Source organism: Mustelus asterias, chromosome 19, assembly GCF_964213995.1.
Source record: "Mustelus asterias chromosome 19, sMusAst1.hap1.1, whole genome shotgun sequence".
Classification (NCBI taxonomy): domain Eukaryota; kingdom Metazoa; phylum Chordata; class Chondrichthyes; order Carcharhiniformes; family Triakidae; genus Mustelus; species Mustelus asterias.
In genome coordinates, this window is record NC_135819.1 from 11,802,657 (window position 1) to 11,830,586 (window position 27,930).

The 27,930-nt window shown below is 48.3% G+C and overlaps 1 protein-coding gene across 1 annotated transcript; it reads right to left on the reverse strand.

Annotated features, from left to right (window-relative positions):
• Positions 1–8,746: 8,746 nt before the first annotated feature.
• Positions 8,747–27,930, reverse strand: LOC144507630 (complement C3-like). The gene is made up of 6 exons (XM_078234786.1): positions 27,882–27,930; positions 26,309–26,398; positions 22,027–22,113; positions 18,893–18,976; positions 12,662–12,797; positions 8,747–9,056 (listed from the first exon to the last, which is right to left on the reverse strand). The coding sequence occupies exons 1-6, from the start codon at positions 27,928–27,930 to the stop codon at positions 8,915–8,917; spliced, it is 588 nt and encodes a 195-aa protein (XP_078090912.1). The 3' UTR covers positions 8,747–8,914.

The following is a 27,930-nucleotide window of genomic DNA, read 5'->3' on the forward strand; positions in this document are numbered from 1 at the left end:
TCTGCGTGGGTTTCCTGCGGGTGCGCCGGTTTCCTCCCAAATTCAAAGACGTGCTGGTTAGAGTGCTTTGACCCGAACAGGCGCCGGAGTGTGGCGACTAGGGGAATTTCACTGTAACTTCATTGCAGTGTTAATGTAAGCCTACTTGTGACTAATAAATAAACTTTAAAACTTTATACTTTTTCGAGTCGCAAAGGTTTACATTATCATAGTAATTCCTCGAATTGGATAAAAGATGGTTCTTTTAACCTCATTATGCAGACTGCATTGTTCCGTACATCGCTGTTAATCATTACTCTGGACAATTCCGTTTTCCCGATGAGAATGTCAAAGAATTGCCCAACCGATCTAAAATTATCTGTTAATCGCTCCTCCCCTCTGTTAGGTAATCATGTTTTACAGAAGACTATAACCTCCCTAGACTGTATGGAGCCTGGCTGTCTTAATGTCGGTTCTCCCATTGTCCGTGATAAGTCAGAAAGATCTCCTGCGCATCAGAAGTTGATAGCATGTGTTATTAATTATCTGGTGGCAGAGCAGGCCTCCAGCTGTCTGCATTAACCCTTCCCTTCCCTCTGGTGAGGCCTGGCTCTCTGGGCTTGCTCTATGTAGCCCTGCATGTATTACGCTGGAATCAAACGAAATATGAACAGATGCACAAATTAAAATATAAATAAACATGATCCCTGATATTGGCCCTGCAACAGTGTAAACGGCAATGAGGGCCCAAAGTCCCCTGAGAGTCAGAAAATGAGATTCTTATCAGCGTTTTATAATCCAGGTCAGGAACTCCGTGGAGTTTTATGAAATCAGCCGAGACGATAGGTGGGATTTTTATGGCTAGGCTCATCCAATTGTACAATCTTGCCCGAGGTCAACGACCTTTCCATGCTCCGCCCCTCGCCCGCTCTGATTCCCGTGGCGGGGGTGGGGGAATGGCAAAATTCCAGCCCATAGGTTTTGCACTTTGAATTGGGTGAGGATAAGCATAAGGGGGGAATCTCCCATCCTGCTGCGCTGACAGTGGACATTTCAGTGGGGCCGGATTAGCACGATCCACGCTGGACATCTGGTCCGGAGCGTGTCTCCCAGTGCCGGAATTCCTGCACCATCAGCTCCACACCGGAAATAGGCGCAGAGTTGCATTAGTTATTCAGGAGGACATTATAATGTCATTTAAATATAATTAGCGGGCCCAGGACTGAAGTGTCCAGGTCCGCTCGCCTCTCCCCATGCCCTCCTCTCGCCAGGAGTGTTTCACTCCAGTGGGGTCTACTATAGCTCCCCACTAATGAGGAGCTGGTGGCCCGACCCCACTGGAGTGAAGGGGGGGTGCGGCAATTGAGGCCCCCGAGTGCCAGCCTGAGCCCCCTGACATTACCCAAGGGGCAAAGTGCCAATGCCCAGCGGGCACCTTGACAGGGCCTGATTTGGGGGTGGGGCCTGATGCGGGGGCAGGGCCTCTGTGGGTGATCGATGGTGGGGGGGGGGTCCCATTGCCACTCTGCACTGGGGTCATGAGCAGAGGGAGGGGTCAGTGATCGGGGCTGTCCATCGGGGCGGGGGGGTCAGTCTGCTGAGGGGGTCGGCACTGCAGGAGGGGGGGTCGGCACTGCTGGTGGGCGGGGGGGTTGATTGGGTGGGGGGGGGGATCGGAAGATCAGGGTGGTGGGTGGGGGAGGGTCGAGGTTCAGCCTGGGCATGTTTGGGGGGGACCAGTGGTTGGCCCGTGGGGGGAGAAGTGTGGAGGGCCGGTGGGTTCGCAGGGCTGGCCAGTGATCGGGAGGCTGGCAGACAGAGGGGAGTGGGGGGGGGGGGGCACTGCACATGCACCCATCTTGGCTCTGACAGGTCAGGCATGTGCAGTGGTCCACTCAGCGCTATGCTGCCAGAGGGGAGAGGCCCCGCTTACAGATTTCTAATGTGATTTGCGCTCGTGTACTCAGCGGTACACAGAGAGTGGGAGATTCTCCTCCCACTGAAAAAAAACACCATAAATTACTCCAGTTTTCACACAAATTCTACACTTCAAATTTTTTGGAAGAAAAGCCCCCAAGACGTTTCACTTCAGGTATGATTCAAATAACCCACTAGGGAGCTTTTGCAAAACAAAGTTTACGTAATAATACAGTTAACACATGGAAAGAAAATTAGCTGCAACTTTCACCAATTACAAATAAGAAACAAAATGGACCTTATCAACTAAATGCACCGTTACAGCCAATAAGCCCCACATAAACATACACTTAGAACAAAGAATAAAGAAAAGTCCAGCACAGGAACAGGCCCTTCGGCCCTCCAAGCCTGCGCTGATTATGATGCCTGCCTAAACTAAAACCGTACGCACTTACAGAGTCCGTATCCTTCCATTCCCATCCTATTCATGTATTCGTCAAGTTGCCCCTTAAATGCCGCAATCGTACCTGCTCCCACCACCTCCCTGGGCAGCGCGTTCCAGACATTCTCTGTGTTATTCCCTGTGTTAACACATTTTTCTGTGTTAAACCAGTCCCAGGCTTAACACAGAAAATACGGATGCTCACATGATGCTGGAACGTATTCCTTTGTTTGGAGAATTGAAATTCCGACTTCCCAGCCTTGTAACTTAGAAACTTAGAAAATAGGTGCAAGAGTAGGCTATTTGGCCCTTCGAGCCTGCACCACCATTCAATATGTATTTCAGTATCCCACTCCTGCTTTCTCTCTGTACACCTTGATCCCTTTAGTCGCAAGGGCCATGTCCAGCTCCCTCTTGAACATATCTAACAAATTGGCTCCAACAGCTTTCTGTGGCAGAGAATTCCACAGGTTCGCAACTCTCTGAGTGAAGAAGTTCTTCCTCATCTCAGTCCTAAGTGCCTTACCCCTTATTCTTAGACTGCGACCCCGAGTTCCGCACTTCCCCAACATTCTTCCCGCACCTAGTCTGTCCAGTCCCATCAGGACTTTATATGTTTCTATGAGATCCCCTCTCATTCTTCTAAATTCCAGTGAGTACAAGCCCAGTCGATCCAGTCTCTCTTCGTATGTCAGTCCTGCCATCCTAGGAATCAGTCTGGTGAACCTTTACTGGACTCCCTCAATAGCAAGAATGTCCTTCCTCAGACTAGGAGACCAAAACTGCACACAATACTCAAGGTGTGGCCTCACCAAGGCCCTGTGTAACTGCAGCAAGACATCCTTACTCCTATACTCAAATCCTCTTGCTATGAAGGCCGGCATGCCATTAGAAATCATAGAAACCCTACAGTGCAGAAGGAGGCCATTCGGCCCATCGAGTCTGCACCGACCACAATCCCACCCAGGGCCTACCCCCACATATTTTACCCGCTAATCCCTCTAACCTACGCATCCCAGGACTCTAAGGGGCAATTTTTTTAACCTGGCCAATCAACCTAACCCGCACATCTTTGGACTGTGGGAGGAAACCGGAGCACCCGGAGGAAACCCACGCAGGCACGAGGAGAATGTGCAAACTCCACACAGACAGTGACCCGAGCCGGGAATCGAACCCGGGACCCTGGAGCTGTGAAGCAGCAGTGCTAACCACTGTGCTACCGTGCCGCTTTCGTCATCATTTGCTCTACCTGCATGCCAACCTTCAGCGACTGTTCCACCATGACACCCAGGTCACATTACACTTCCCCTTTTCCTAAACTGCCGCCATTCAGATATTAATCTTCCTTCCTGTTTTTGCCACCAAAGTGGATAACTTCACACTTGTCCACATTATATTGCGTTTGCGAAGTATTTGCCCACTCAGTCAGCCTGTCCAAGTCACCCTGCAGCCTCTCAGCATCCTCCTCACAGCACACACTGCCACCCAACTCAGTGCCGTCTGCAAATTTCGAGATATTGCTTTCTGGCAGACCTCGAGGTAGAGATAATGCCACGACTGGAACTCTCACAAGCAAATCACCAGCATCAGAATTTTTACTTCAGGAAGGCAAGAGAAACTGCTTCCAACATAGCAGACTTTCTAATAACAGGGAGAGAGACACACACACACACACACAACGTTCAGCCAAGAGTCCACACACCTTCTAACTAACCAGCAACCAACAGCCAAAACTGAAAGTCAAACAACTCTTGTCACCTGACCTGTCAATCATTTTTCCCCCTAACAATACAAAAGGATTGTAAACTCATCAAACTCCAGGACATTGTATGAGGCCCAGATTAAAAGTTAGGCTAATTCTTGTTGCTTAACTGTGCTCTTAAACAAACTTTGTTTGACAAAAGTTTCCTCGTGGGTCACTTGAATGAGGGGGGGGATCTCATAGAGACTTACAAAATTCTAACAGGACTAGACAGGGTAGATGCAGGGAGGATGTTCCCGATGGTGGGGGAGTCCAGAACCAGGGGTCACAGTCTGAGGATTCGGGGGAGACCATTTAGGACGGAGATGAGGAGACATTTCTTCACCCAAAGAGTGGTGAGCTTGTAGAATTCACTACCACAGGAAGTAGTTGATGCCAAAACATTGAATGTATTCAAGAGGCGGCTGGATATAGCACTTGGGGATCAAAGGTTACAGGGAGAAAGCAGGATTAGGCTATGGAGTTGGAATTGCAGCCATGATCGCGATGAATGGCAGAGCAGGCTCGAAGGGCCGAATGGCCTCCTCCTGGTCCTATCTTCGATGTTATATTTCTATGAATCATATCTGGACTGAAGCATCTTATGTTCACCCTAATGCCAAAATCAAATGTAAAATTTAGGGTCGAGGCTAACTTCATAAAAGACCTTGGAGTTTCTGGTCTGGATCGGAACAATGTTTGCTACCGCAGTGACAATGGACTCAATTCTCTCATTTGCATTCTAAGTCCTCCCACAAGCAGGAAATGAGGAGGGTTTCTTGCTGGAGTTAGCGATGCCTGCCAGGAGTGATTCACTCACTTTTAGTATTAATAAAGATGCATAGCACAATGGACAATAGCCAGCCTGGCTTCACAGAGAGCAGAGGGTACCCTGAACTCAGCGCTGAGAGATAGGCCCCTCTTCCTCCACCATGGAAATGGTGATCCCACCCACTGATCAGGGGAACACCCCCAATCCCTCAACACAAAGGGGAATCCTTCCCCCCACCACAGGCCTGAGGATGACCCAATCCCACCCCCCCCAAAAAAAGAGATACTCTGAAATGGGTTCCCCTCAGGCCCTACCTCTAAGGCCCACCCTTCAGGCCTTGCCCACTGTCAGTGCCAACTTTGCACTGGGCCCTGGCACCCTGGCACTGACACCCTGACCTGGCACCTTGGACTCCAAGGGGGCGGGTGGGGGGGGGGGATCAAGGAGATAAGTATTTTGCCCATGTCATCTTCCATTGAGTAGGCAATGACCAAGTGGTATTATCACTATACTATTTATTCAGAAACTCAACTAATGTTCTGGGGACCCGGGTTCGAATCCCGCCATGACAAATGGTGGAATTTGAATTCAATTTTAAAAATCTGGAATTAAGAATCTACTGATGATCATGAAACCATTGTTGATTGTAATAAAAACCCATCTGGTTCACTAATGCCCTTTAGGGAAGGAAGTCTGCCGTCCTTACCTGGTCTGGCCTACATGTGACTCCACAGCCACAGCAATGTGGTTGACTCTCAACTGCCCTCCAAGGGCAACTAGGGATGGGCAACAAATGCTGGCCCAGCCAGCGACGCCCATGTCCCACGAATGAATAAAAAAAATGTTGCTAGCAAGCTCCAGAGGGTGGGTCCTCCAAGGGATCAGGGGATTGGGTGGGCTTGGGTTGGGGGGAGGTGTTGACCTCAGAACTCTCCCCCAGGGATGGGGTCTGATGGTAGGACTGCCCTTCGAGTCCTGGGAAAAGTGGAGATCACTCTGAGCACGATGATCTCAAGTAGCTTTCAGTTCAAAATCTTCACCCTTCTCTGTGTGCTGTTAAATCTTTGAAGTGGCCTGGTCACATTAATTTCCATGCCCCCTGGGCACCTCAAAGCCTTCAAAGTCACAGCGCCACTCCATTGTGCGGAAGTGATTACTCTTTATCTTTCAGAAGCCTCAGTTGTGAGAAGGATCTTTGAAGTCCTCTGACTGACAGGAGATGTCAGTTTCATGAGGGGACTCCCTTTTGTAGTAGGTCCAGCCTGGACACTTTGAACTGAATGACAGCGCCAGACAGTTCAAAGATAAAACTATTCTATTTATATAAAAATTCTATTTGCATATTTTATTTTTTTAATCTCTTATTAAGAGCACTTCAGTAAAATCTTTTTCTCTCCCATTTCTTGTTGGAATGCAGATCTATCAATGCTGCTTGATCTCACCCAAGGCTAACCTGGGTTGCAACTCGCCAAAGCATACATAGCGCGTGACAGATTTAACATTGTCTAATAGAAGCTGAGTTTACCCCTATTGTTGATACAATCGAGTAAGCCCCAAGAACTTCCTCATTCCATCAGACCTGTTCAGTCAAACCCATTCTTTAAATGCTACATTTTCTTTTAGGTCTCTGAGCCTTCCTGGAAAGCTCAGATGCCTTGAAAAGCTTTGTGTTCATTCAGTTTCATGTTCCAGTGCCTTTAACTAGCCTTTGATTGACAGGTTGGACCAATTACGCAGAAGGTAGGAGCTTTTTGTTTTCCTTTCATTTCACAGTTGAATGCATTTCAAGTGCTTGGTTTTGTCCCGAGGGAGTTTCGCTTCCTCTTTTTAAACCACAATGTTGCGGTCAGAAAAAGAGGAAGCAAAACCTCCTGCCTGGTGTGCAATTGGTCCAATCCATCAATCAGAACAAGAACGTTTATAAAATATCTCAGCAGACCTCCCTTGATGGTCCTTCAGTCAGGCACCTACGTCCTTTGAACATGGACCCTCTTTGGGAAGCTTTGTAAAGTTGAAGTAAAAGTTTATTTATTAGTGTCACAAGTAGGCGTACATTAACACTGCAATGAAGTTACTGTGAAAATCCCCTGGTCGCCACACTCCGACCCCTGTTTGGGTACACTGAAGGAGAATTTAGCATGGCCAATCCACCTAACCCACACAGCTTTGGACTGTGGGAGGAAACCGGAGCACCCAGAGGAAACCCACGCAGACACGGGGAGAACAAGCAGAATCTGCACAGACAGCGACCCAAGCCGGGAATTGAACCCGGGTCCCCGGCGCTGTGAGACAGCAGTGCTAACCACTGTGCCACCGTGCTGCCTGATAGGTCTGTGCACCTCCCCGCCAATTTCCGGCCGGAAATCCGGTGCTGGGAGACGCTATCGAGGGTGTAGAGAAAGATCAACTTAATGCAAGGTAGGTCATAGAGACATAGAAGTTTACAGCATGGAAACAGGCCCTTCGGCCCAACTTGTCCATGCTGCCCTTTTTTTTAAAAAACCCCTAGGCTAATCCCAATTGCCCGCATTTGGCCCATATCCTTCTATACCTATCGTACCCATGTAACTATCTAAATACTTTTTAAAAGATAAAATTGTACCTGCCTCTACTACTACCTCTGGCAGCTTGTTCCAGACACTCACCACCCTCTGTGTGAAAAGATTGCCTCTCTGGACACTTTTGTATCTCTCCCCTCTCACCTTAAACCCCTATGTCCTCTAGTTTTAGACTCCCCTACCTTTGGGAAAAGGTATTGACTATCTACCTTGTCAATGCCCCTCATTATTTTATAGACCTCTATAAGATCACCCCTCAGCCTCCTACGCTCCAGAGAAAAAAGTCCCAGTCTATCCAGCCTCTCCTTATAACTCAATCCATCAAGTCCCGGTAGCATCCTAGTAAATCTTTTCTGCACTCTTTCTAGTTTAATAATATCCATTCTATAATAGGGTGACCATTCAAAAGTCTGAACAGCTTCTTCCCTGCTGCCGTCAGACTTTTGAATGGACCTACCTTGCATTAAGTCGATCTTTCTCTACACCCTAGCTATGACTGTAACACTACATTCTGCACTCTCTCCTTTCCTTCTCTATGAACGGTATGCTTTGTCTGTATAGCGCGTAAGAAACAATGCTTTTCACTGCATACTAATACATGTGACAATAATAAATCAAATCAAATCATAATTAAGGACCCCACGCACCCCAGACATTCTCTCTTCCACCTTCTTCCATCGGGAAAAAGATACAGAAGTCTGAGGTCACGCACCAACCGACTCAAGAACAGCTTCTTCCCTGCTGCCGTCTGACTTTTGAATGGACCTACATCGCATTAAGTTGATCTTTCTCTACACCCTAGCTATGACTGTAACACCACATTCTGCACTCTCTTATTTCCTTCTCTATGAACGGTATGCTTTGTCTGTATAGCGCGTAAGAATCAATACTTTTCACTGTAGACTAATACATGTGACAATAATAAATCAAATCAAATTAAATCAAATCAAATCAAAGCTGCATCTAAGCTTGAATATTTTGTGTAAGCCTAACTTCACCCTGTCAGATGACCATATCTGTCAATTATCCCAATCAAACCCCACTCTGCAAAATCCCAGGGGAAAACATTCAAAACTACAGAACAGCTTTAGTTCAAATAGTTGGGGTGCGAACGCGTGCGCGAACCCTGCGAATTGGCTGATGCGAGAATCTCCCAACCCGCTGCGCTAATGTTTTAGCGCAGCGGGACGGGGGAAGCACGGCCCACGTCATAATACAGGATATTAGTTCAAAGATGAGGTGAAGGAAATACTGCACCTTTTGGTCAAAAACACATCTCCTGTAACCGTCGTTGAAATTCCCTGCCCATTCCTTTACGGCCATCAGATAAGAGTTATCTTTTAACTCAGTTTCACTGCAGGCAACATCGCTGTGTACTCTCCCTGAAAGATTTTGCTGAGTTAAAATAAATCAGTCATTTGTTATTTGGTCAGAAAAGCTTTATTTAATTTGGATTACACGATTCACATAATATTTGTTGCCATCGTCATTGAAGGAACAAGAAGCTAAGTGCTGCACCCGTTAATCATTAGGCTTTCGCACAATTTCTCCAGGTCCTGACAGAGTCGCCGGTAGCGACGGTCTTGACACTCAACCTCTTCCGGCCACTGCTCAATCCAGGTTCCACCTCCAATCAGATAGTTTATCCTGAAATGAGTTTTAAGTTTTATTTATCAGTGCCACAAGCGGGCTTACATTAACACTACGATGAAGTTACTGTGAAAATCCACCTAGTCGCCACACTCCTGTTCGGGCACACTGAGGGAGAATTTAGCACGGCCAATGCACCCTAACCAGCACGTCTTTCTTACTGTGGGAGGAAACCGGAGCACCCAGAGGAAACCCACACAGACCAAGACCGCAAGGAACTACAAAGGGTCGTGAATGAAGCCCAATCCATCACACAAACCAGCCTCCCATCCATTGGCTCTGTCTACACTTCCTGCTGCCTCAGCAAGGCAGCCAGCATAATTAAGGACCCCACGCATCCCGGACATTCTCTCTCCCACCTTCTTCCATCGGGAAAAAGATACAAAAGTCTGAGGTCACGTACCAACAGACTCAAGAAAAGCTTCTTCCCTGCTGCCATCGGACTTTTGAATGGACTTGCCTTGCATTAAGTTGATCTTTCTCTACACCCTAGTGTGGTGAGCCATCGTTGGTTCCCACTGGAAAGTACTGAGCCAGGGTCTGGCCAGTACTACAAGGATGTACATATGTTACTGTTGGGTTGTGCTACTTGTTGCTGTTGGGGTTGTTACACCTTTGTACTGTAGTGTTGTGGTACATCCCAGTCGGGCTCCGCCTCCTGGGAGAGGTATAAAAGTCCCTGCTCTGGCTGGGATCGTGTATATAATTATTGGCTGCTTCATTACAGTAAATAAAAGCCTTTATTTCCTGAGCATCTAGCCTCGTGTTTGATAACGCGCATCACCTAGCTATGACTGTAACACTACATTCTGCACTCTCTCGTTTCCTTCTCTATGAACGGTATGCTTTGTCTGTATGGCGCACAAGAAACAATATTTTTCACTATAATAATACATGTGACAATAATAAATCAAATCAAGAAAGACACGGGGAGAATGTGCAGACTCCACACAGACAGTGACCCAAGCCGATTGAACCCGGGTCCCTGGCGCTGTGAGACAGCAGTGTTAACCACTGTGCCACTGTGCTGCTAGTTTGAGGATAAGTCTTAGATCAGTCTTAGAAGTCTTAGAATCCCTACAGCACAGAAAGAGGCCATTCGGCCCATCGAGTCTGCACAATCCCACCCAGGCCCTACCCCCATATATTTACCCACTAATCCCTCTAACCTATGCATCCCAGGACACTAAGGGCAATGTTTTTAACATGGCCAATCAACCTAACCCACACATCTTTACGTGGACATAAGTGGTCTGAGGATAAGTGGACTGAGGTGAGGGGAAATTTATTCACCCAGAGGGTGGTGAATGTGTGGAATTCACTCCCACAGAATGTAGTTGAGGCCAAAATGTTGTGTGATTTCAAGAAGAAATTAGATGTCGCTCTTGGGGCTAAAGGGATTGAGGGATATGGGGGGGAAGGGGGGAATCAGGAGATTGAATTTGATGAATACCTTCTAAATTGAAAAGAACTTGCGATGGCGAGTGTCTATTGCTATGTGACAATTGGCTGACTATCTAAAGGATATCGAGGCACTGGAGAAGGTGCAAGGAAAAGATTTACGTGGATAATATCAGAGATTAAAAGTATCAGGAAAAGTTGCAGAGTTTGGAACATGTTTCTTTGGAAAAGAGTTGGGTGAGGAAGAGCAAACTGTGGAGATCTTTAAGACGATGGAAAAGTTGCACGGGGTGAATGGAGAGAAGTTGGGTCCAATCGTGGGCGAGTCCAAATCGAAGAACCATGAAGATATGATGTTCACAAATATATTCAATCGAGGATTCAGGAGAAATCTCTTCACCCAGAGAGCGTGAAATTGTAGAACAGGGAGGAGTCGAGGCAAAAAATGGCCGTGATTCCCCCGAATTGGGAATAAGTGCCCGTGCAAGCGGGAAAACAGAGGTGTTTTCCATGGGCATTGGCAGCATCTCTCAGGTGAGATTCACTCAACTGAAAGATGCCAATGAGGTGATTGCCAGCAACCCGCCAGCCAGCCCCGTCGTTCTGAGACCAGGCCGCCCTCAGAGAAAGGCCCCCCCTCCCCTCACAAAATGAAATGGTGCCACCCTCCCCCTCCCCCTCTGACCAGGGGAGCACCACCAACCCCTCATCAAAAAGGGGCATCCTCCTCCCTGCCCACACCATGCAGGCATGAGTGTAAGCCAACCGCAACCCTCCCCTCAAACTCCAGCCAATTCCCCTCCCCCCTCAGAACCACCCCCCCTCAGTTCGCCTCCCCCCTCCAGAATCGTCCACCCACTCAGCCCTCCCTCCCCCCACTCAGCCCTCCCCCCACCCCCAAAACCCACCCTTTTAGGCCATGCACTTTGGCAGTGCCCACAGTTCACTGTTCCCTGACACCCTGGCTTGGCATCCTGGGTCCCGAGGAGGGCGAGGGGTGGGAGGTCAAGGAGATAGGTTCAGCGGCCATTTTCCCCTCTGCTGTTGCCAGGAAGGGACCCTCAGGGGTACTGGGGGCGTTGGGTCGGCTCAGGCTGGGGGCTGTCAATCAGACTTGCACTCTGTCAACATTGCAGTCGGTATGTATGGGGTACTTGAAGTGCATTCAACTGTGAAGGGGAATGATAATAAACACAGGTGGCTGGAGGATGTTAGAAATCCACCGAGCTATCAATGGAAGTCTTCTTCAGATTAAAAGGATTTGATTGGAATGGAGAGGGTTTCAAAGAATTCAACTTGCTCGGAAGCCTCAGAAACTTCCCATCGCGATACTTGCCGGGAGCTCGCTGTCCTAGAGAATCCCCACAATAGTGATGCATTTAAGCAGAAGTTAGTAATACATGAAGGGGAAAGGAATAATACGTTCAGTTTATGGAGTAAGATGAAGAGAAGTGGGATGAAGTGGGATGAAGCTTCTCTGGAGTGTAAACATTGGAATAACCATTGATAGGTAGACCGCCTGTTCAGCTGCCGTACATTCAATGTAAATATTCTTGTTCACATTTCCAATAATCAAAATAGAAGAAACAATCGCACATTCATTATCGGACTAAGACATGCAATTATCTTTTTTTTATTAATTCGTGGGACATGGGCGTCGCTGGCTGGGCCAGCATTTATTGCCCATCCCTAGTTGCCCTTGAACTGAGTGGCTTGCTACGCCATTTTAGACGGCAGTTGAGAGTTAACCACATTGCTGTGGCTCTGGAGTCACATGTAGGCCCAGGCCGGGTAAGGATGGCAGATTTCCTTCCCTAAAGGGACATTAGTGAACAAAATGGTTTTTCCTGACAATCGACAATGGTTTCATGGTCGTCAGTCGATTCTTAATTCCAGATATTTTTTATTGAATTCAAATTCCACCATCGGCCAAGGTGGGATTCGAACCCAGGTCCCCAGAACATTAGCTGAGTTTGTGGATTAATAGTCGAGTGATAATACCACTAGGAAACCCACGCAGACACGGGGAGAACGTGCAAACTCCACACAGGCAGTGACCCAAGGCTGGAATCGAACCTGGGTCCCTGGCGCTGTGAGGCAGCAGTGCTAACCACTGTGCCACCGTGCCGCCCAATGCCAATTGTGGCAAAATGCAGAGAATGACACAAAAGAGAGAAATTATTTCTGAAATTACAGCTTACCTTTCACCGTCATTCCACAGATCTGATCCCTGACCCATTATTAGATAATGCTTCTGCAACTCCACTTCAAATGTTCCTTCGCAGTTGGCATGTGTTATGAGCTGTCTGACTTGATTAGCCGCAACGTCATCACTCCCTAAATACAGAAAGCACATTGTTGGATGGAAAATTATTGGCCTCCATTTAATGTTTCTGATATATTAGCATCACCTGGTTCAATGGCAATCCAGTTGTGGCGAATGATATTTCTAAATACTGAATAAAAACTACTTGTCATTGAGTAAGTGGAGAGTCAAAGAATCAAAGAATGTTTACAGAGCAGAAGGAGGCTATTCGGCCCGTTGTGTCGATGCCAGCTCTTCTCAAGAGCAATGCCGCTAGTCCAATGGCCTTGCCATTTTCCTGTAGCTGTAAACTCTTTTCTCGTCAGGTGATTGCCCAATTCTCTTTGGAAAGCCGTGATTAAATCAGCCTCCAGACTCTCAGACTGTGCATTCAAGGTTCTAACTGTTACGTAACTGTTATTGAGTACAGGAGTTGGGAAATCATGTAGCAGCTTTATAAAAACCTTGGTTAGGCCGCACGTGGAGTATTGCATGCAGTTCTAGTCGCCACACTACCAGGAGGGCGTGGAAGCTTTGAGGAGAGTGTAAAGAAGGTTCACCAGGATGTTGCCTGGTCTCGAGGGTGTCGGCTATGAGGAGAGGTTGAATAAACCAGGATTGTTTTCACTGGAAAGACGGAGGCTGAGGGGGAGACCTGATAGAGGTCTACAAAATGATGAGAGGCACAGACAGGGTGGAGAGTCAGAGGCTTTTCCCCAGGGTGGAAGTGTCAATTACAAGGGGGGGCACAGGTTCAAGGTGAGAGGGGGAAAGTTTAAGGGAGATGTGCGGGGGAAGTTTTTCATGCAGAGAGTGGTGGGTGCCTGGAACGCGCTGCCAGAGGAGGTGGTGGAAGCAGGCACATTGGCAACATTTAAGAGGCATCTGGATGGATCCATGAATAGGGAGGGAATAGAAGGACACGGACCGAGTAAGGGCAGAAGGGTTTTTTTTTAGTTTAGTTAGGGCATCATGATTGGCAGAAACCTGGAGGGCCGAATGGTGCCGTACTTTTCTCTGTTCTTCGTTCTTTGTATGTTGGGACATGCCCCTTTACGAGAATGGGTCATGTGACCCATGACTCAAGCCCTCACCTCAGATGGAGCTTGCCTTGGGCAAGTATGCTGACTGTGCTAGGAGATACGTGTGAAATAAACTGTTCCGTTAGTATCTCTCACGAACCTCGTGGTCTTTATTAATTTTCAATCTCAGGCCTCAGATATAATACCTGTACAATATAATGTCTGTGTGGAGTTTGCACATTCTCCTCGTGTCTGCGTGGGTTTCCTCCGGATGCTCCGGTTTCCTCCCACAGTCCAAAGATGTGCGGGTTAGGTTGATTGGCGATGCTAAAATTGCCCCTTAGTTTCCTGAGATGTGTAGGTTAGAGGTATTAGAGGGTAAAAATATATGGGGGTAGGGCCTGGGTGGGATTGTGGTCGGTGCGGACTCGATGGGCTGAATGGCCTCCTTCTGTACTGTAGGGTTTCTATGATTTCTATGAATACCAACCATTGCATAAGACAGTTCCTTCACATGCCACTTGTTAGAATGTAACCAGTGGCAAATTTGTATTGGATGTAATGTGACCAATGGGAACAAGATGTAAGGGTCAGCTGATCCAGTAAAACATGGAACCAATCACAGAGTGATGTAATAGTCAGCTGACTAACTGATGCACTATAGATAAGGAACTGTGTGGAATTGTGGGTAGCTTGGAGTGGCCCAGGGTGAGGCCCCAAGTTTGGAGTAATGGAGTTTCTTTATTGAACCCTTTCTTTGATTTATAAGTTGGAGTAAGTTTTGCTGTTGTTCCATTTGCTGCATTTTGAAGAGGTCCTTCTGAAGAAACACCACTGCTGGATCCTTTGTCATGCACCTAATATCAATGTTATCTGTATCTCGACTCCATGGCAACGGGAATAGTTTGTCTCTGTTTAGGCCCTCATGATTTGGACCACTGTCAAACCACTCCCCAACCTTCTCTTTTATCAGGGGAACAAGCCAGCTTCTCCAATCTATCCCCATGAAGACACTCATCTGGCGAAATATTCTTTCAAATCCTTTCTGCATCGTCTCCAAAAGCTTTCAATTAGTTTTTTTTGAGTATCATAGGCAGAACTGGAAGCAGTACTCTAGGTGAGGGCTAGAATACAAGAACAGGGATGTACTTCTGAGGTTGTAGCGGGGAGGGAATGAAAGATGAGTCATAGTCACAGAAACCGGGGGAAAGGCTGCTAATGGCAGTCCATAGAGAGAATAAAGGGTGTGAATGGCCAAACGGCAGAGAAGCTGTAAGCTGTGACAGATGGAGATGTTGGGGGAGGGTGGGGGGGCGGGGAATGGATGGGACAGAGGTAAAATTTAGAAAAGGGGGGAAAAAGGGGGAGAAAAGGTAAGGGAAGGGGGATGATGAGTGCGGCGGGGCGGGGAGAAAAATGAAGAAAGACACTAAAGAAATAAAAGGTAGAGAATAGTAAAAAAAAACTGACCTTTCTCTACACCCTAGCTATGACTGTAACACTACATTCTGCACTCTCTCCTTTCCTGCTCTATGATCGGTATGCTTTGTCTGTATAGCGCACAAGAAACAATACTTTTCACTGTATGTTAATACATGTGACAATAATAAATCAAATCAAATCAAATTAAGGACAGAAAATAAAGTCTGGCCTTTCTAACCAGTCTCACATGCCAGGGTCAAGAAGAAAATAAGTACAGGTGGGACATTAAGCTCATCTGAATTGTATATTTCAATTGTGTTCTGAATAACTATGGAGTCTCAAAGAACAAAGAACAATACAGCACAGGAACAGGCCCTTCGGCCCTCCAAGCCCGTGCCGCTCCCTGGTCCAAACTAGACCATTCTTTTGTATCCCTCCATTCCCACTCCGTTCATGTGGCTATCTAGATAAGTCTTAAGCGTTCCCAGTGTGTCCGCCTCCACCACCTTGCCCGGCAGCGCATTCCAGGCCCCCACCACCCTCTGTGTAAAATAGGTCCTTCTGATATCTGTGTTAAACCTCCCCCCCTTCACCTTGAACCTATGACCCCTCGTGAACGTCACCACCGACCTGGGAAAAAGCTTCCCACCGTTCACCCTATCTATGCCTTTCATAATTTTATACACCTCTATTAGGTCACCCCTCATCCTCCATCTTTCCAGTGAGAACAACCCCAGTTTACCCAATCTCTCCTCATAACTAAGCCCTTCCATACCAGGCAACATCCTGGTAAACCTCCTCTGCACTCTCTCTGAAGCCTCCACGTCCTTCTGGTAGTGTGGCGACCAGAACTGGGCGCAGTATTCCAAATGCGGCCGAACCAACGTTCTATACAACTGCAACATCAGACCCCAACTTTTATACTCTATGCCCCGTCCTATAAAGGCAAGCATGCCATGTGCCTTATTCACTACCTTCTCCACCTGTGATGTCATCTTCAAGGATCTGTGGACTTGCACACCCAGGTCCCTCTGCGTATCTACACCCTTTATGGTTCTGCCATTTATCGTATAGCTCCCCCCTACGTTAGTTCTACCAAAATGCATCACTTCGTCTCTGCTTCCACCATTCCAGGTATTAACCTCTATTCTGTCCGACATCAGTTCTGAGCTTTCCCTTTATCAGATAACCCCTGCCACACTCTGGACTCTATTTCCATTAGCCTGCTGAGCAGACGGCTTCCCCTTCTGCTCCCAATGATAGCCGATATTGTTAATGGCCCCCTCTCAAAATGTGCGGGTTAGGTGGATTGGCCATGTTAAATTGCGCCTTTGTGTCAGGGGGAACTAGCTAGGGTAAATACAATGGGGATAGAGGCTGGGTGGGATTGTGGTCGGTGCAGACTCGATAGACCAAATGGCCTCCTTCTGCACTGTAGGGATTCTATGATTCTCTCCCCTTGTGCTGTTCCCCATTTCTTTCCAACCAGCCTCACCTAACCAATCACACCGACCTCTGTATCCTTGCAAGCTACCATCCCAGCCCACTTTCCTATCCAAAGCACTCGAACGTATGGACACCTCCCAAACCCACGATCGTCTTTCCTGCCAAAGCAGTGAGGTGTCCCTGATCAATGTCACAAGTGACATCTGTGACAGTGATGTATAACCCCTCTTGGTCAACTGGATGAAAGTAGCACTTGGCCCTATCTTATTTATACAGTAAGAAGTCTCAGAACCACCAGGTGAAACCCCAACAGGTTTATTTGGAATCACGAGCTTTCGGAGCGTTGCTCCTTCATCAGGTGAGTGGAGAGGTAGGTTTCACAAACACGGCATATATAGACAAAGACACAATTGCAAGATAATGGCGAGGTCTTTTCAGGTAATCAAGTCTTTACGGGTACAGAGAGTGCGAGTGGAGGGAGGGATAATCACAGATTAAAGAGGTGTGAATTGTTTCAAGCCAGGACAGTTAGTAGGATTTTGCAAGGCTTATTTATATAGTCATGGCTCAAGAATCATCCACCAAATTTATATGAGTTAAAGGTGCTATATAAATGCAAGTTTATGTTTATCTAAGTGTCACAAGTAGGCTTACATTAACACTGCAATGATGTTACTGTGAAAATCCCCCAGTCGCCACATTCCGGCGCCTGTTCGGGTACACTGAGGGAGAATTTAGCACGGCCAACGCACCCTAACCAGCACGTCTTTCAGACTGTGGGAGGAAACCGGAGCACCCGGAGGAAACCCACGCAGACACGGGGAGAATGTGCAGACTCCGCACAGATAGTCACCCAAGCCAGGAATCGAACTGGGTCTCTGGCGCTGTGAGGCAGCAGTGCTAACCACTGTGCCACCGTGCTGTCCTAAGTTACTGGATGCCAACAGTTCCCATTCGATTTGCCATCTCAGCAGTTCTGATAGAGATGCAGGCTGCGGACTAAGTGATTGGATGGACCAAATGTCGATAATACTATCCAAGATTGATGTTTTCTCTAATACATAACATTAAAGTGCATTACGGGTGGAATTCTCCCAAAAAAAATTCTAAGTGCCGAATTCACGGGAAAACTGGAGTAGATCCCGCTGGTTTTATCAGCGGGATTTTCAAAATGAATTTCCCAAACTCTGAGCACGACAGTGTCTCAGAGAGATTCGCGCTGAAAATCCGGGGGGAGTGCCCATTCCTGCTGGACAGGCCGGCAGCATAGCACTGAGAGGGGCACCGTGTGTGCATCAATCTGTCAGTGCCAAGATCTGCACATGCACCATTGCCCTGTACTGCTGGCTTTCTGATCACTGGCCAGGCCCTCATATCACTGCCCCTCCGATCCCCCAACCCCTGATCGCTGGTCTCCTGCGTGTCTCTGGGCCAGCCCCCCCCACCCTGACCCTCCGGCCCGCATCGGTCTCCCCGATCTTCCCGTCCTGGCAGTCCCGGCCATCCCAACCCCTATCCCGCAGCCCCACCACTCTGATGGGCTGCCTCAATCAGCCCCTTCCCTCCCTCTGCCACAGATCCATCCTCATGCAGAGTAGCAGTAGGACCCCCCCCCCCCCCCCCACCCCACCACCAGCGATCTCCCCCATAGTCCCCGCCCCCAGTAGGCCCTGTCCCCTCGGCAATGCCCGATGCGCAGTGGGCAGCGACAAGGTGCCTCTTGGGCAGTGGCAGAGTGCCGGGCTGGCACTGCCAGGCTGGCAACTCCCAGAGGGCACCCCTCCCCCTTACCCCCGACCTCCTGGGACAGCCTCCACGACCACCACCCCTTCACTCCAGCGGGGTCGTGCCACCAGCTCCCCGTCAGTGGGAAGCTGTTGTAAACCCCACTGGAGTGAAACACTCCTGACTGAAGGTGGAGAGGGGGGGAGAGGCTAGTGGGTCAGGATACTCCAGCCCCCGGCCTGCTAATAAGATTGAAATCGCGATTTGAATATAATTAAATCAGCTCTGCACCGAACTCTGGTGCAGAACTGATGAAGCCAGAAATCTGGGGCCCAGTGACGCGCGGAGCAGTGTTGCCCAGTGGGGAACCCACTAAGCGGCCTCCACTGATGTCTCCTGGCCTGTTGCACTGCGAGAGCAGCACAGCGGGCTGGGAGAATCGCCCCCTATCTTTTTTTCTCTGGTGTTGTGCGTTCATTGTAGTCAGGTACAGGAACACGAAGATGGCTCACCTGTTCTTATGACAATCAGGATTTCCATGATGTAGTAAATGTAATTGTCTCTCTTCCCCTTTTGAGAAAATCTTACTTGGTAAACTGTAAGAGATAAAATGGATTTAAAAAAGAAATTAGTCAAGTATTAAAGTCTGTTTATTAGTGTCGCAAGTCGGCTTACATTAACACTGCAATGAAGTTACTGTGAAAATCCCCTAGTCGCCACACTCCGCCGCCTGTTCAGGTAAACTTTGCTGATTAATTTAATTCTTGCACTACAGAACATGGTGATACTTGTGACAGGATGAAAAATGTTCATGTTCTAAACAAAGCAAATAAGTTTTGGGGGCCACTACAGATTTTCTTTGTTGTTCACGCATTGTATCTTTTTAAACAATATTAAATCGAATTACATGACACGACACTCTATCATCATGGAAGCAAAATCAGCAATTCACCTAACCTGCACATCTTTGGACTGTGGGAGGAAACCGGAGCACCCCCACGCAGTCAGAGGGAGGATGTGCAAACTCCAGACAGATAGTGACCCAAATCGAGCCCGGGTCCCTGACGCTGTGAGGCAGCAGTGCTAACCACTGTGCCACCGTGCCGCCTGTTAGTGTCACAAGTTGGCTTACATTAACACTGCAATGAAGTTGCTGTGAAAATCCCCTGGTGGCCGCACTCCGGCGCCTGTTCGGGTACACCGAGGGAGAATTTAGCACGGCCAATTCACCTATTGTTGCTATCAGTGACGCATAAGTTGAAACTCTGCTCATAAATTTACAGCAAGATGACAATACTTAGCCCAGGGCTTCCCATACTACTGGCCGTGACTTTTGGGGTCACACGCATGGAGCTCTGACCGATTTGAGACGGCTGCACGGACCTTTAAGATATGTTTTTGCTGGTCCTGGGTATCCCAAAATGGCCGCCGTGTGAGATCAAATCAAAGCGACTAAATAGTCTGTGAATAGGTGAGTATTTGCTTTATGTTTTAGTACAAACCCTGGGTAGAATTGTACCACCTCTCTATGCCCATTTTCCGCCGGGTAAATGTCGTAGAATCGGGTGTCAAGCGGCTATCGCGAATGGTGCCCGTTTTCATGCCCGCAGCGATTTTACCATGCCCCGATTTCCGGCGCGGTTAGCCACTCACCGCAAATGGGCAAGAGGCTGATTGGTTTCTTTAAGTTTATTTAAATGTGGATTTCGATGTGTTTAGCGAGCCCGGCTACTCAATCGTCCGGGTTCACTTGCCTTTATGGCCTCACCGGGAGAGGTTCTCTCCGGCGAGGAAAATACCTGCTCCCCATGAATGGGGAACAGTCGTGTTGGCCACACCGGTGGGTCCAGAGGCCATTGAGGCCCCCCCGGGGAGGTTAAGGGCAATGGGGGGTGCCCCTTGGGCACTGCCACCCTGGCACCTGGGCAATGCCAGCCTGGCACCTGGGCAATGCCCACTGGGCAGTGCCAGGGGGCAGGGGCTGTGGGGGGGCAGTGCCAAGATGGTGTGGCCAATGGGTGGCTGAGCCAATGGTGGGCAGTGTCAGGGCAGAGGATCGATGGAGGGGGCTGAACAATGGGGGGGGTGGAGCAATGGAGGAGGGGGGCCTGCTGCCACTCTGTATGCGATCGGTAGGCGAGGGAGTGCGGGGGGGGGGGGGGGGGGTTGGTGGTGGTGGGGGTGGACCAGCTGCCATTCCAGATGCGATCTGTAGGGGAGGGAAAAGAGGCCACAATCGGTCTGGGCAGCGGGGTGGTGGCGAGGGTGTCATCTTGGACTGCGGGCCCCCACAATTGTGGGGAAGGGGATGATGTGAGTGACTTGAGGCTGCCTGCAGCAGCAGGGCCTGACAGCTCTCTCTCTCTCTGTCCATCAGACCTCTGCTACTGCTAATGCGCATGTGCAGCATCAGAGGTCTGCACATGCGTAATAGCTCCCTCTACAGGCTCCCTGGTGAGGTAAGCCCCGCCCACAGCCTCCCTGGCTAGAAATTGAATAGTCCATCTTTTTAGAGACAGGATGCATAAGACTGGGTGTGAAACTCACCCAAAAAATGGATCTCATTTTAAAACTGGCTGGACACTTAGAAAAAATCTCGGAAAATTCCACTCCCTGACAACAAGCCCTGTCACTCTGCTTAATAACTGAAGCCTCCCCAACATTCAAACACTGGGGGGAAAATCATTTGTGTTTTGAGGTGTCTTGAGGTGAAAGAGAAGGAACAAGAATAACATTTCTAGCTCACAAATAGCTTGGTCTTCTTGCTTGAGAAAGGATTTATTGGCACTGGAGGAGGTGCAAAGGAGATTCATTAGGTTGATCCCGGAGTTCAGCGGATTGGTTTGTGAGTAGACTGAGACCATAATCATTGAAATTTAGAAGAATGAGGAAGGATCTTGCATAACTGTATTCCTAAATAAACTGGCACTGGAGGGGATGCAGAGGAGATTCATTAGGTTGATTCTGGAGTTGAGAGGGTTGGCTTATGAGGAGAGACTGAGTAGACTGGGGCTATACTCATTGGAATTCAGAAGAATGAGGGGAAATCTTATGGAAACATATAAGGTTATGAAGGGAATAGCTAAGATAGAAGCAGAGAGGTTATTTCCACTGGCGGGTGAAACTAGAACTAGGGGGCATGGCCTCAAAATAAGGGGGAGCAGATTTAGGACCGAGTTGAGGAGGAACTTCTTCACACAAAGGGTTGTGAATCTGTGGAATTCCCTGTCCAGTGAAGCAGTTGAGGCTACCTCATTGAATGTTTTTAAGGCAAGGATAGATAGATTTTTGAACAGTAAAGGAATTAAGGGTTATGGTGAGCGGGCGGGTAAGTGGAGCTGAGTCCACGAAAAGATCAGCCATGATCTTATTGAATGGTGGAGCAGGCTCGAGGGGCCAGATGGCCTACTCCTGCTCCTAGTTCTTAGGTTCTTACAACAAGAATCAGTGGGATTAGGTGTGAACATTCCAAAATCCTAATTATAAACACGTTTCCAATGATCTGACATCTCATTAAATTTCATTGACACGAGTGATCTGTATCGATTAACGCCACTACCGATGATAAAATGGTGCGTCCACGCCCCTTCAGGGACCAATCGAACAGACTAATCAGAGTTGTACAACAGCGAAATGATGGATTTACCGTAATCCGTTCTAGCGTCACATGCTTTCTCCTCACGCTCATCAGCAAAGATATGTTTTTCAGGTGTTTTAACCAATATACAACTTTCTATAAATGCAAACAGAAAAAAATACTTAGTGAAATATCTGTGTTCCCCATTCACATTTTTCAGACAGTTCATTGGAATGAAAGTGAAAAGCTCTGAATGATGAACTTTCTTTCCTGTCGTTAACACTGAAATACTCCGAACTTTCACAGGAACATCGGAATTAGGGGCAGAAGTAGGCAAATTAACCCCTTCGAGTCTGCTCCACCATTCAATCAGATCATGGCTGATCTCTCCCTGGTCTCAAATCCACCTCCCCACCTGTTCCCCATAACCCCTTATCCCTTTTCTTATTAGAAATATGTCCATCTCCTCCTTGAACCCATTCAACGATTCAGACTCCCCCACGCTCTGGGGCGCCGAGTTCCACAGATTCACCACCCTCTGCGAGAAGTAGTTCCTCCTCGTCTCAGTTTTAAATTATCACGTCACAACCTATAACTGCGACCTCTTGCTTGAGATTGCCCCATAAGAGGAAACATTTGGGGCGGAATTTTACCAGCACGTCCGCCCGAGATTCGTACGATCCCTCCCAAGGCCAATGGAGAATGCCATTCTCCGAGCCGAGCCCGCCCCCGGAATCGGGGAGGGCGTGCCGGTAAAATTCTGGCCTTGGTCTACATTTACTTTATCAATCCCTTTTAGAATTTTATATCCCTCGATCAGATCCCCTCTCCTCCATCTAAACTCCAGCGAGTACAAGCCCAAACTGTTTAATCTCTCCTCATACGTCAACCCTTTCATCCCCGGAATCAATCTGATGAACCTCCTCTGAACTGCCTCCAATGCCGCAACATCCTTCCTCAAATAAGGAGACCAAAACTGGGCACAATACTCCAGATGTGGTCTCACCAACACCCTGTACAATTGCAACAACACTTCTCTACTTTTATACTGGCACGGTGGCACAGTGGTTAGCACTGCTAACTCAAGAGCCAGGCACCCGGGTTGGATCACTATCTCCACCAGGTCATTCTCTGGTGGAGGGGGGAGGGAGGAGAGGAGGGATGCCTGATCATTCTCTGGTGGAGGGGTGGAGGGGAGGAGGTGGGCCAGATCATTCTCTGGTGGAGCGGGGAGGGAGGGGAGGAGGGAGGCCCGACCATTCTCTGGTGGAGGGGGGAGGGAGGAGAGGAGGGAGGCCCGATCATTCTCTGGTGGAGGGGTGGAGGGGAGGAGGGAGGCCCGACCATTCTCTGGTGGAGGGGGGAGGGAGGAGAGGAGGGAGGCCCGATCATTCTCTGGTGGAGGGGTGGAGGGGAGGAGGGAGGCCCGATCATTCTCTGGTGGAGGGAGGAGGGGAGGAGGTGGGCCAGATCATTCTCTAGTTGGGTGGGGGGGAGGAGGAGGGCCAGATGTATCTCTGGTGGGGGCAGTGGTTGGGGGGGGGGGGGGGGAGAGGCAGGGGCGGGGGGAGGGAGGGTCCGCTGCCACTCTGCATGCGATTGGTGGGGGGGGGGAGAGGCAGGGGCGGGGGGAGGGAAGGTCCGCTGCCACTCTGCATGCGATTGGTGGGGGGGATGTGAGGCAGGGGGCTGCGATCGGTCTGGGTAGCGGGGCGGGGGGGGGGGGGTGGTTTGGGTAGATAAGGGGGACAGTTATGTTGTGGGGGTGAGGGCCATCATTCCCGGGCCATTTTATCCGCTTTTTGCGGCCCGAGAGTGGTGTGGCAGGGGAGCGTTTTTCAAATTTTTTTTTTACTGCGCGTGTGCAGTTGGAGGCTCCGATCGGAGCTGCAGCGTTTCCGGCGCGATAATCCCCACCCCCAGGCTTCTGCAGCGCGATTCAAAATGGCTGCTTTTTCCTCAGGCTGAGTGTGCCTGAGAACAGAGTCTAAAAGTCAGATCTGAATCACGCTCAGATTCAGCGCTTAGAATCAAAATGGTAAAATGGGGCCCCAAGTGTGAGCGTATAATCAGGCCACGAGTGAGAAATGGGAACCAGCCATGGTTTTAGCAAAAACAAGTCCAATTTCTTACACGGTTCAAACCCAAGATGAACTGGTTTGGCGGTGCCACGTTGCCCAATTGTTATCATCCTGAAATGATTTCTCTGAATCATCTCCAGAGAAATGCCAACTTCTTTAGTCCCCCCCGTGTTGTGAATGCGACTACGGACGACTATGTTGCATCTGAGTTGCCTGATGATTGTGTTTCTGCTGCTGTACCGTGTGAGGATGATGCAGAATTAGTCCCAAGAGAAGAAGTGTCTGCTGAAGTTCCAAATCATACTTCCAGAGTCAAGGATGGCCGAAGTCCGGAATGTTGCACACAGCCAAAGATGCAAATGACATCAAGCCTTGGAGGAGGTGCAATGCCTGCTCCAATCACCTTGGATCATGTCGATCAACACCAGACAGGAAGCTGCCAGCCTGTCTTGTCAGCTTGGATCTGGAATATCTCACTTGATCAACTTTCTCATTGACTGTGTGTAACGGTTAATCATAGAATCCCTACAGTGCAGAAAGAGGCCATTTGGCCCATCGAGTCTGCACTGACCACAATCCCACCCAGGCCCTATCCCCATGACTTATTTACCCTAGTTAGTCCCCCTGACACTAAGGGGTAATTTAACACGGCCAATCAACCTAACCTGCAAATCTTTGGACTGTGGGAGGAAACCGGAGCACCCGGAGGAAACCCACGCAGACATGGGGAGAACGTGCAAACTCCACACAGACAGTGACCGAGGCCGGAATTGAACCCGGGTCCCTGGCGCTGTAAGGCAGCAGTGCTAACCACTGTGCCACCGCGTCCTCCACTGTATTCAGCAGTCTTCAGGAGTGCATCGCTGTATCTTCAGGCTAGCGCATGAGAAAAGCAGCATTGCAGTACCATCCATATAGATTGGTTATTTTAAAGTTAAAGTTTAATTTGTTCGTCACAGGGAGGCTTACATTAACATTGCAATGAAGTTACTGTGAAAGTCCCCTCGTTGCCACACTCCGGCGCCTGTTCGGGTACACTGAGGGACAACTTAGCACGGCCAATGCACCCTCACCAGCACGTCTTACATACTGTGGGAGGAGACCAGAGCACCCGGAGGAAACCCATGCAGACATGGGGAGAATGTGCAGACTCTGCACAGATAGTGACCCAAGCCGGGAATCAAACCCAGGTCCCTAATGCTGTGAGGCAGCAGTGCTAACCCACTGTGCCATCACTCTGCCACCGTGCCGCCCCTCTTTATACAAAAGTATTAAAATTGTACGCACTCTCTGTGCTATTAAAATCAGTTTATGCTTGCTCTGGTAATAAGGCATCACAATATATAGCATATGTGCATTAGTTATAGAGTCATAGAGGTTTACAGCATGGAAATAGACCCTTCGGCCCAACTTGTCCATGCCGCCCTTTTTTTTAAACCCCTAAGCTAATCCCAATTGCCCGCATTTGGCCCATATCCCTCTATACCCATCTTACCCATGTAACTATCTAAATGCTTTTTAAAAGACAAAATTGTACCCGCCTCTACTACCACCTCTGGCAGCTTGTTCCAAACACTCACCACCCTCTGTGTGAAGAAATTGCCCCTCTGGACACTTTTGTATCTCTCCCCTCTCACCTTAAACCGATGCCCTCTAGTTTTAGACTCCCCTACCTTTGGGAAAAGATATTGACTATCTAGCTGATCTGTGCCTCTCATTATTTTATAGACCTCTATAAGATCACCCCTCAGCCTCCTGCGCTCCAGAGAAAAAAGTCCCAGTCTATCCAGCCTCTCCTTATAACTCAATCCATCAAGTCCCGGTGGCATCCGAGTAAATCTTTTCTGCACTCTTTCTAGTTTAATAATATCCTTTCTATAATAGGATGACCAGAATTGCACACAGTATTCCAAGTGTGGCCTTACCAATGTCTTGTACAACTTCAACAAGACATCCCAACTCCTGTATTCAATGTTCTGACCGATGAAACCAAGCATGCCGAATGCCTTCTTCACCACTCTGTCCACCTGTGACTCCACTTTCAAGGAGCTATGAACATGTACCCCTAGGTCTCTTTGTTCTGTAACTCTCCCCAACACCCTACCATTAACTGAGTTGATGCTAATATCAACTGAACTTCATTCCATGGTGATTGCATGATTGTAAATCACAGTGCGACTTGATATTGTGACTTCAATTATCTTCTAAACAAGTAGCAAAGTGCGTCAAATGAAAAAATACTGACCTACAAAACTATAATTGAATCTTACCTTCTGCACATCTGCAAACTTCACCTTGACAGATTTTACGCAGCATAGCACTGTTCTCATTGACATTGTAGAATTTAGTGCAATTGTTCTCTGCAAGTAGATAACAGTAATGAAATTAATATAATTCGGATTATTAAGATAAGCTATATAACCAATTTACAAACAGTTTACTAAAGCACTGAAATTTGATTTGCTAAAATATGCCTTACGTTTTCAATGCAAAACAATTGCAAATGAAGCATTGTGTAATATTAGCCCTGAAATTACTGTTTCCATTTTTCGTTGTGTAAAAATTGTACACAGCATAGTAGAGCAAACCCAGCGAGTGTGGGCTGCAACAGGAGAGGAATGAATGGAAAGGGTTAAGCAGAAAGCCTGGCTGTAGCATCCACACTCACTGCGGATGGACACAACACATTGCCACATCCCAGACAGCACTAACACGGTTGCACCCCAAGTGAGATCTTTCCAAGGCTCCTGTAAGTCAATCGATGCCGCTTATCGAGACTCCACAATGTCTAGAGGAGCCATTGTGCCTCTGGAAACTATTCAAGTATCAGGGAACACACCATCGAAATCGGCTTGACAAACACAACGCTTTGATATTGTAAACAGGTAGACAGGAGATGTCTGGAGAATGATGAAAGTTAAAGCACACAGGACAATGGATCAGCATAATGCGATCAAAACAGAACTGTAACAAATTCAAAGTAACAATTTGATGACCTGATGTAAACGTAACACTTTGTAACACAAAAAAGGGTATAAGAATGTATAAAAACCTTTGAGGAGCAGAGGAGCTCACATGCAAGCTGGAATTACAGCTTCGAGTTCTGCTCTCCCTCATGCATGTTGAATAAGAGCCGTTTTTTTGTTGAATTTTGATACAGTCTCAAAAGACTCTGTTCGTTAATTCCCTCCGACACACAGCGAGATATCAAATCCAAATAAGCTAAATGTGGCAGTGAATGCATTAAGATCACTGTTTTAAAAATCTTTAATTCCAGTCTTTCTTATAAATATCTTGAGGGAAATTCTCCCATATTGCCGGCCACGGGAATTGTAGCGGAGGGAGGGGGGGAGTGGACCATGTAAAGGCCCATTGACCTCAGGCGGGATTCTCCGGTTTTGGGGGGAGCCCGGCCAGAGAATCCCACCCCCTGTGTTCATCGCTCAATTTTTCTCTTGGCATAGTGGGTAGTACTTTCCAAAAATTTGGCCAAATGTCACATTTGGTGTGAAAGCCAGTGGGATTCCCACCAGCGCGATCCGAACGGCATTTCTTATGGACTTGGGGGGAAAAAAATTGCAAAACAAAATGCGACATTTAAATGGCCCCACAGCACTTGCTCCCAGTCAAACAAGAGGATCGCAGCAAGGAAGCCAACTCCACACTTCATAGACGGGGGTCCGAACCAGAAGTGGATGCCGCAGAGGGGAGAAAGGCGACGATCTACCCTCAGGCTGGCAGGAGACCCTGCAGCAAGATCCCACCAGCTTCCTCACACAAACTGGAACCCCTTTCCTCAAAACCCCTCCCTGCTCACGTCCTCTTTTGCAGACCACTTATTACCTTTGGCGAAACCACAAATGTCAATCAGGCTTGCAGTCTTTGTAAACAT

Coding starts and splice junctions, on each gene's coding strand:
- LOC144507630 (XM_078234786.1), bottom strand. CDS start 27,930: ATGTTTACAAAGACTGCAAGCCTGATTGACATTTGTGGTTTCGCCAAA. Junction 22,114..26,308: donor AGTTTGCAGATGTGCAGAAG/GTAAGATTCAAT, acceptor TTGCATTTATAG/AAAGTTGTATATTGGTTAAA. Junction 9,057..12,661: donor CTGTGGAATGACGGTGAAAG/GTAAGCTGTAAT, acceptor AACTCATTTCAG/GATAAACTATCTGATTGGAG.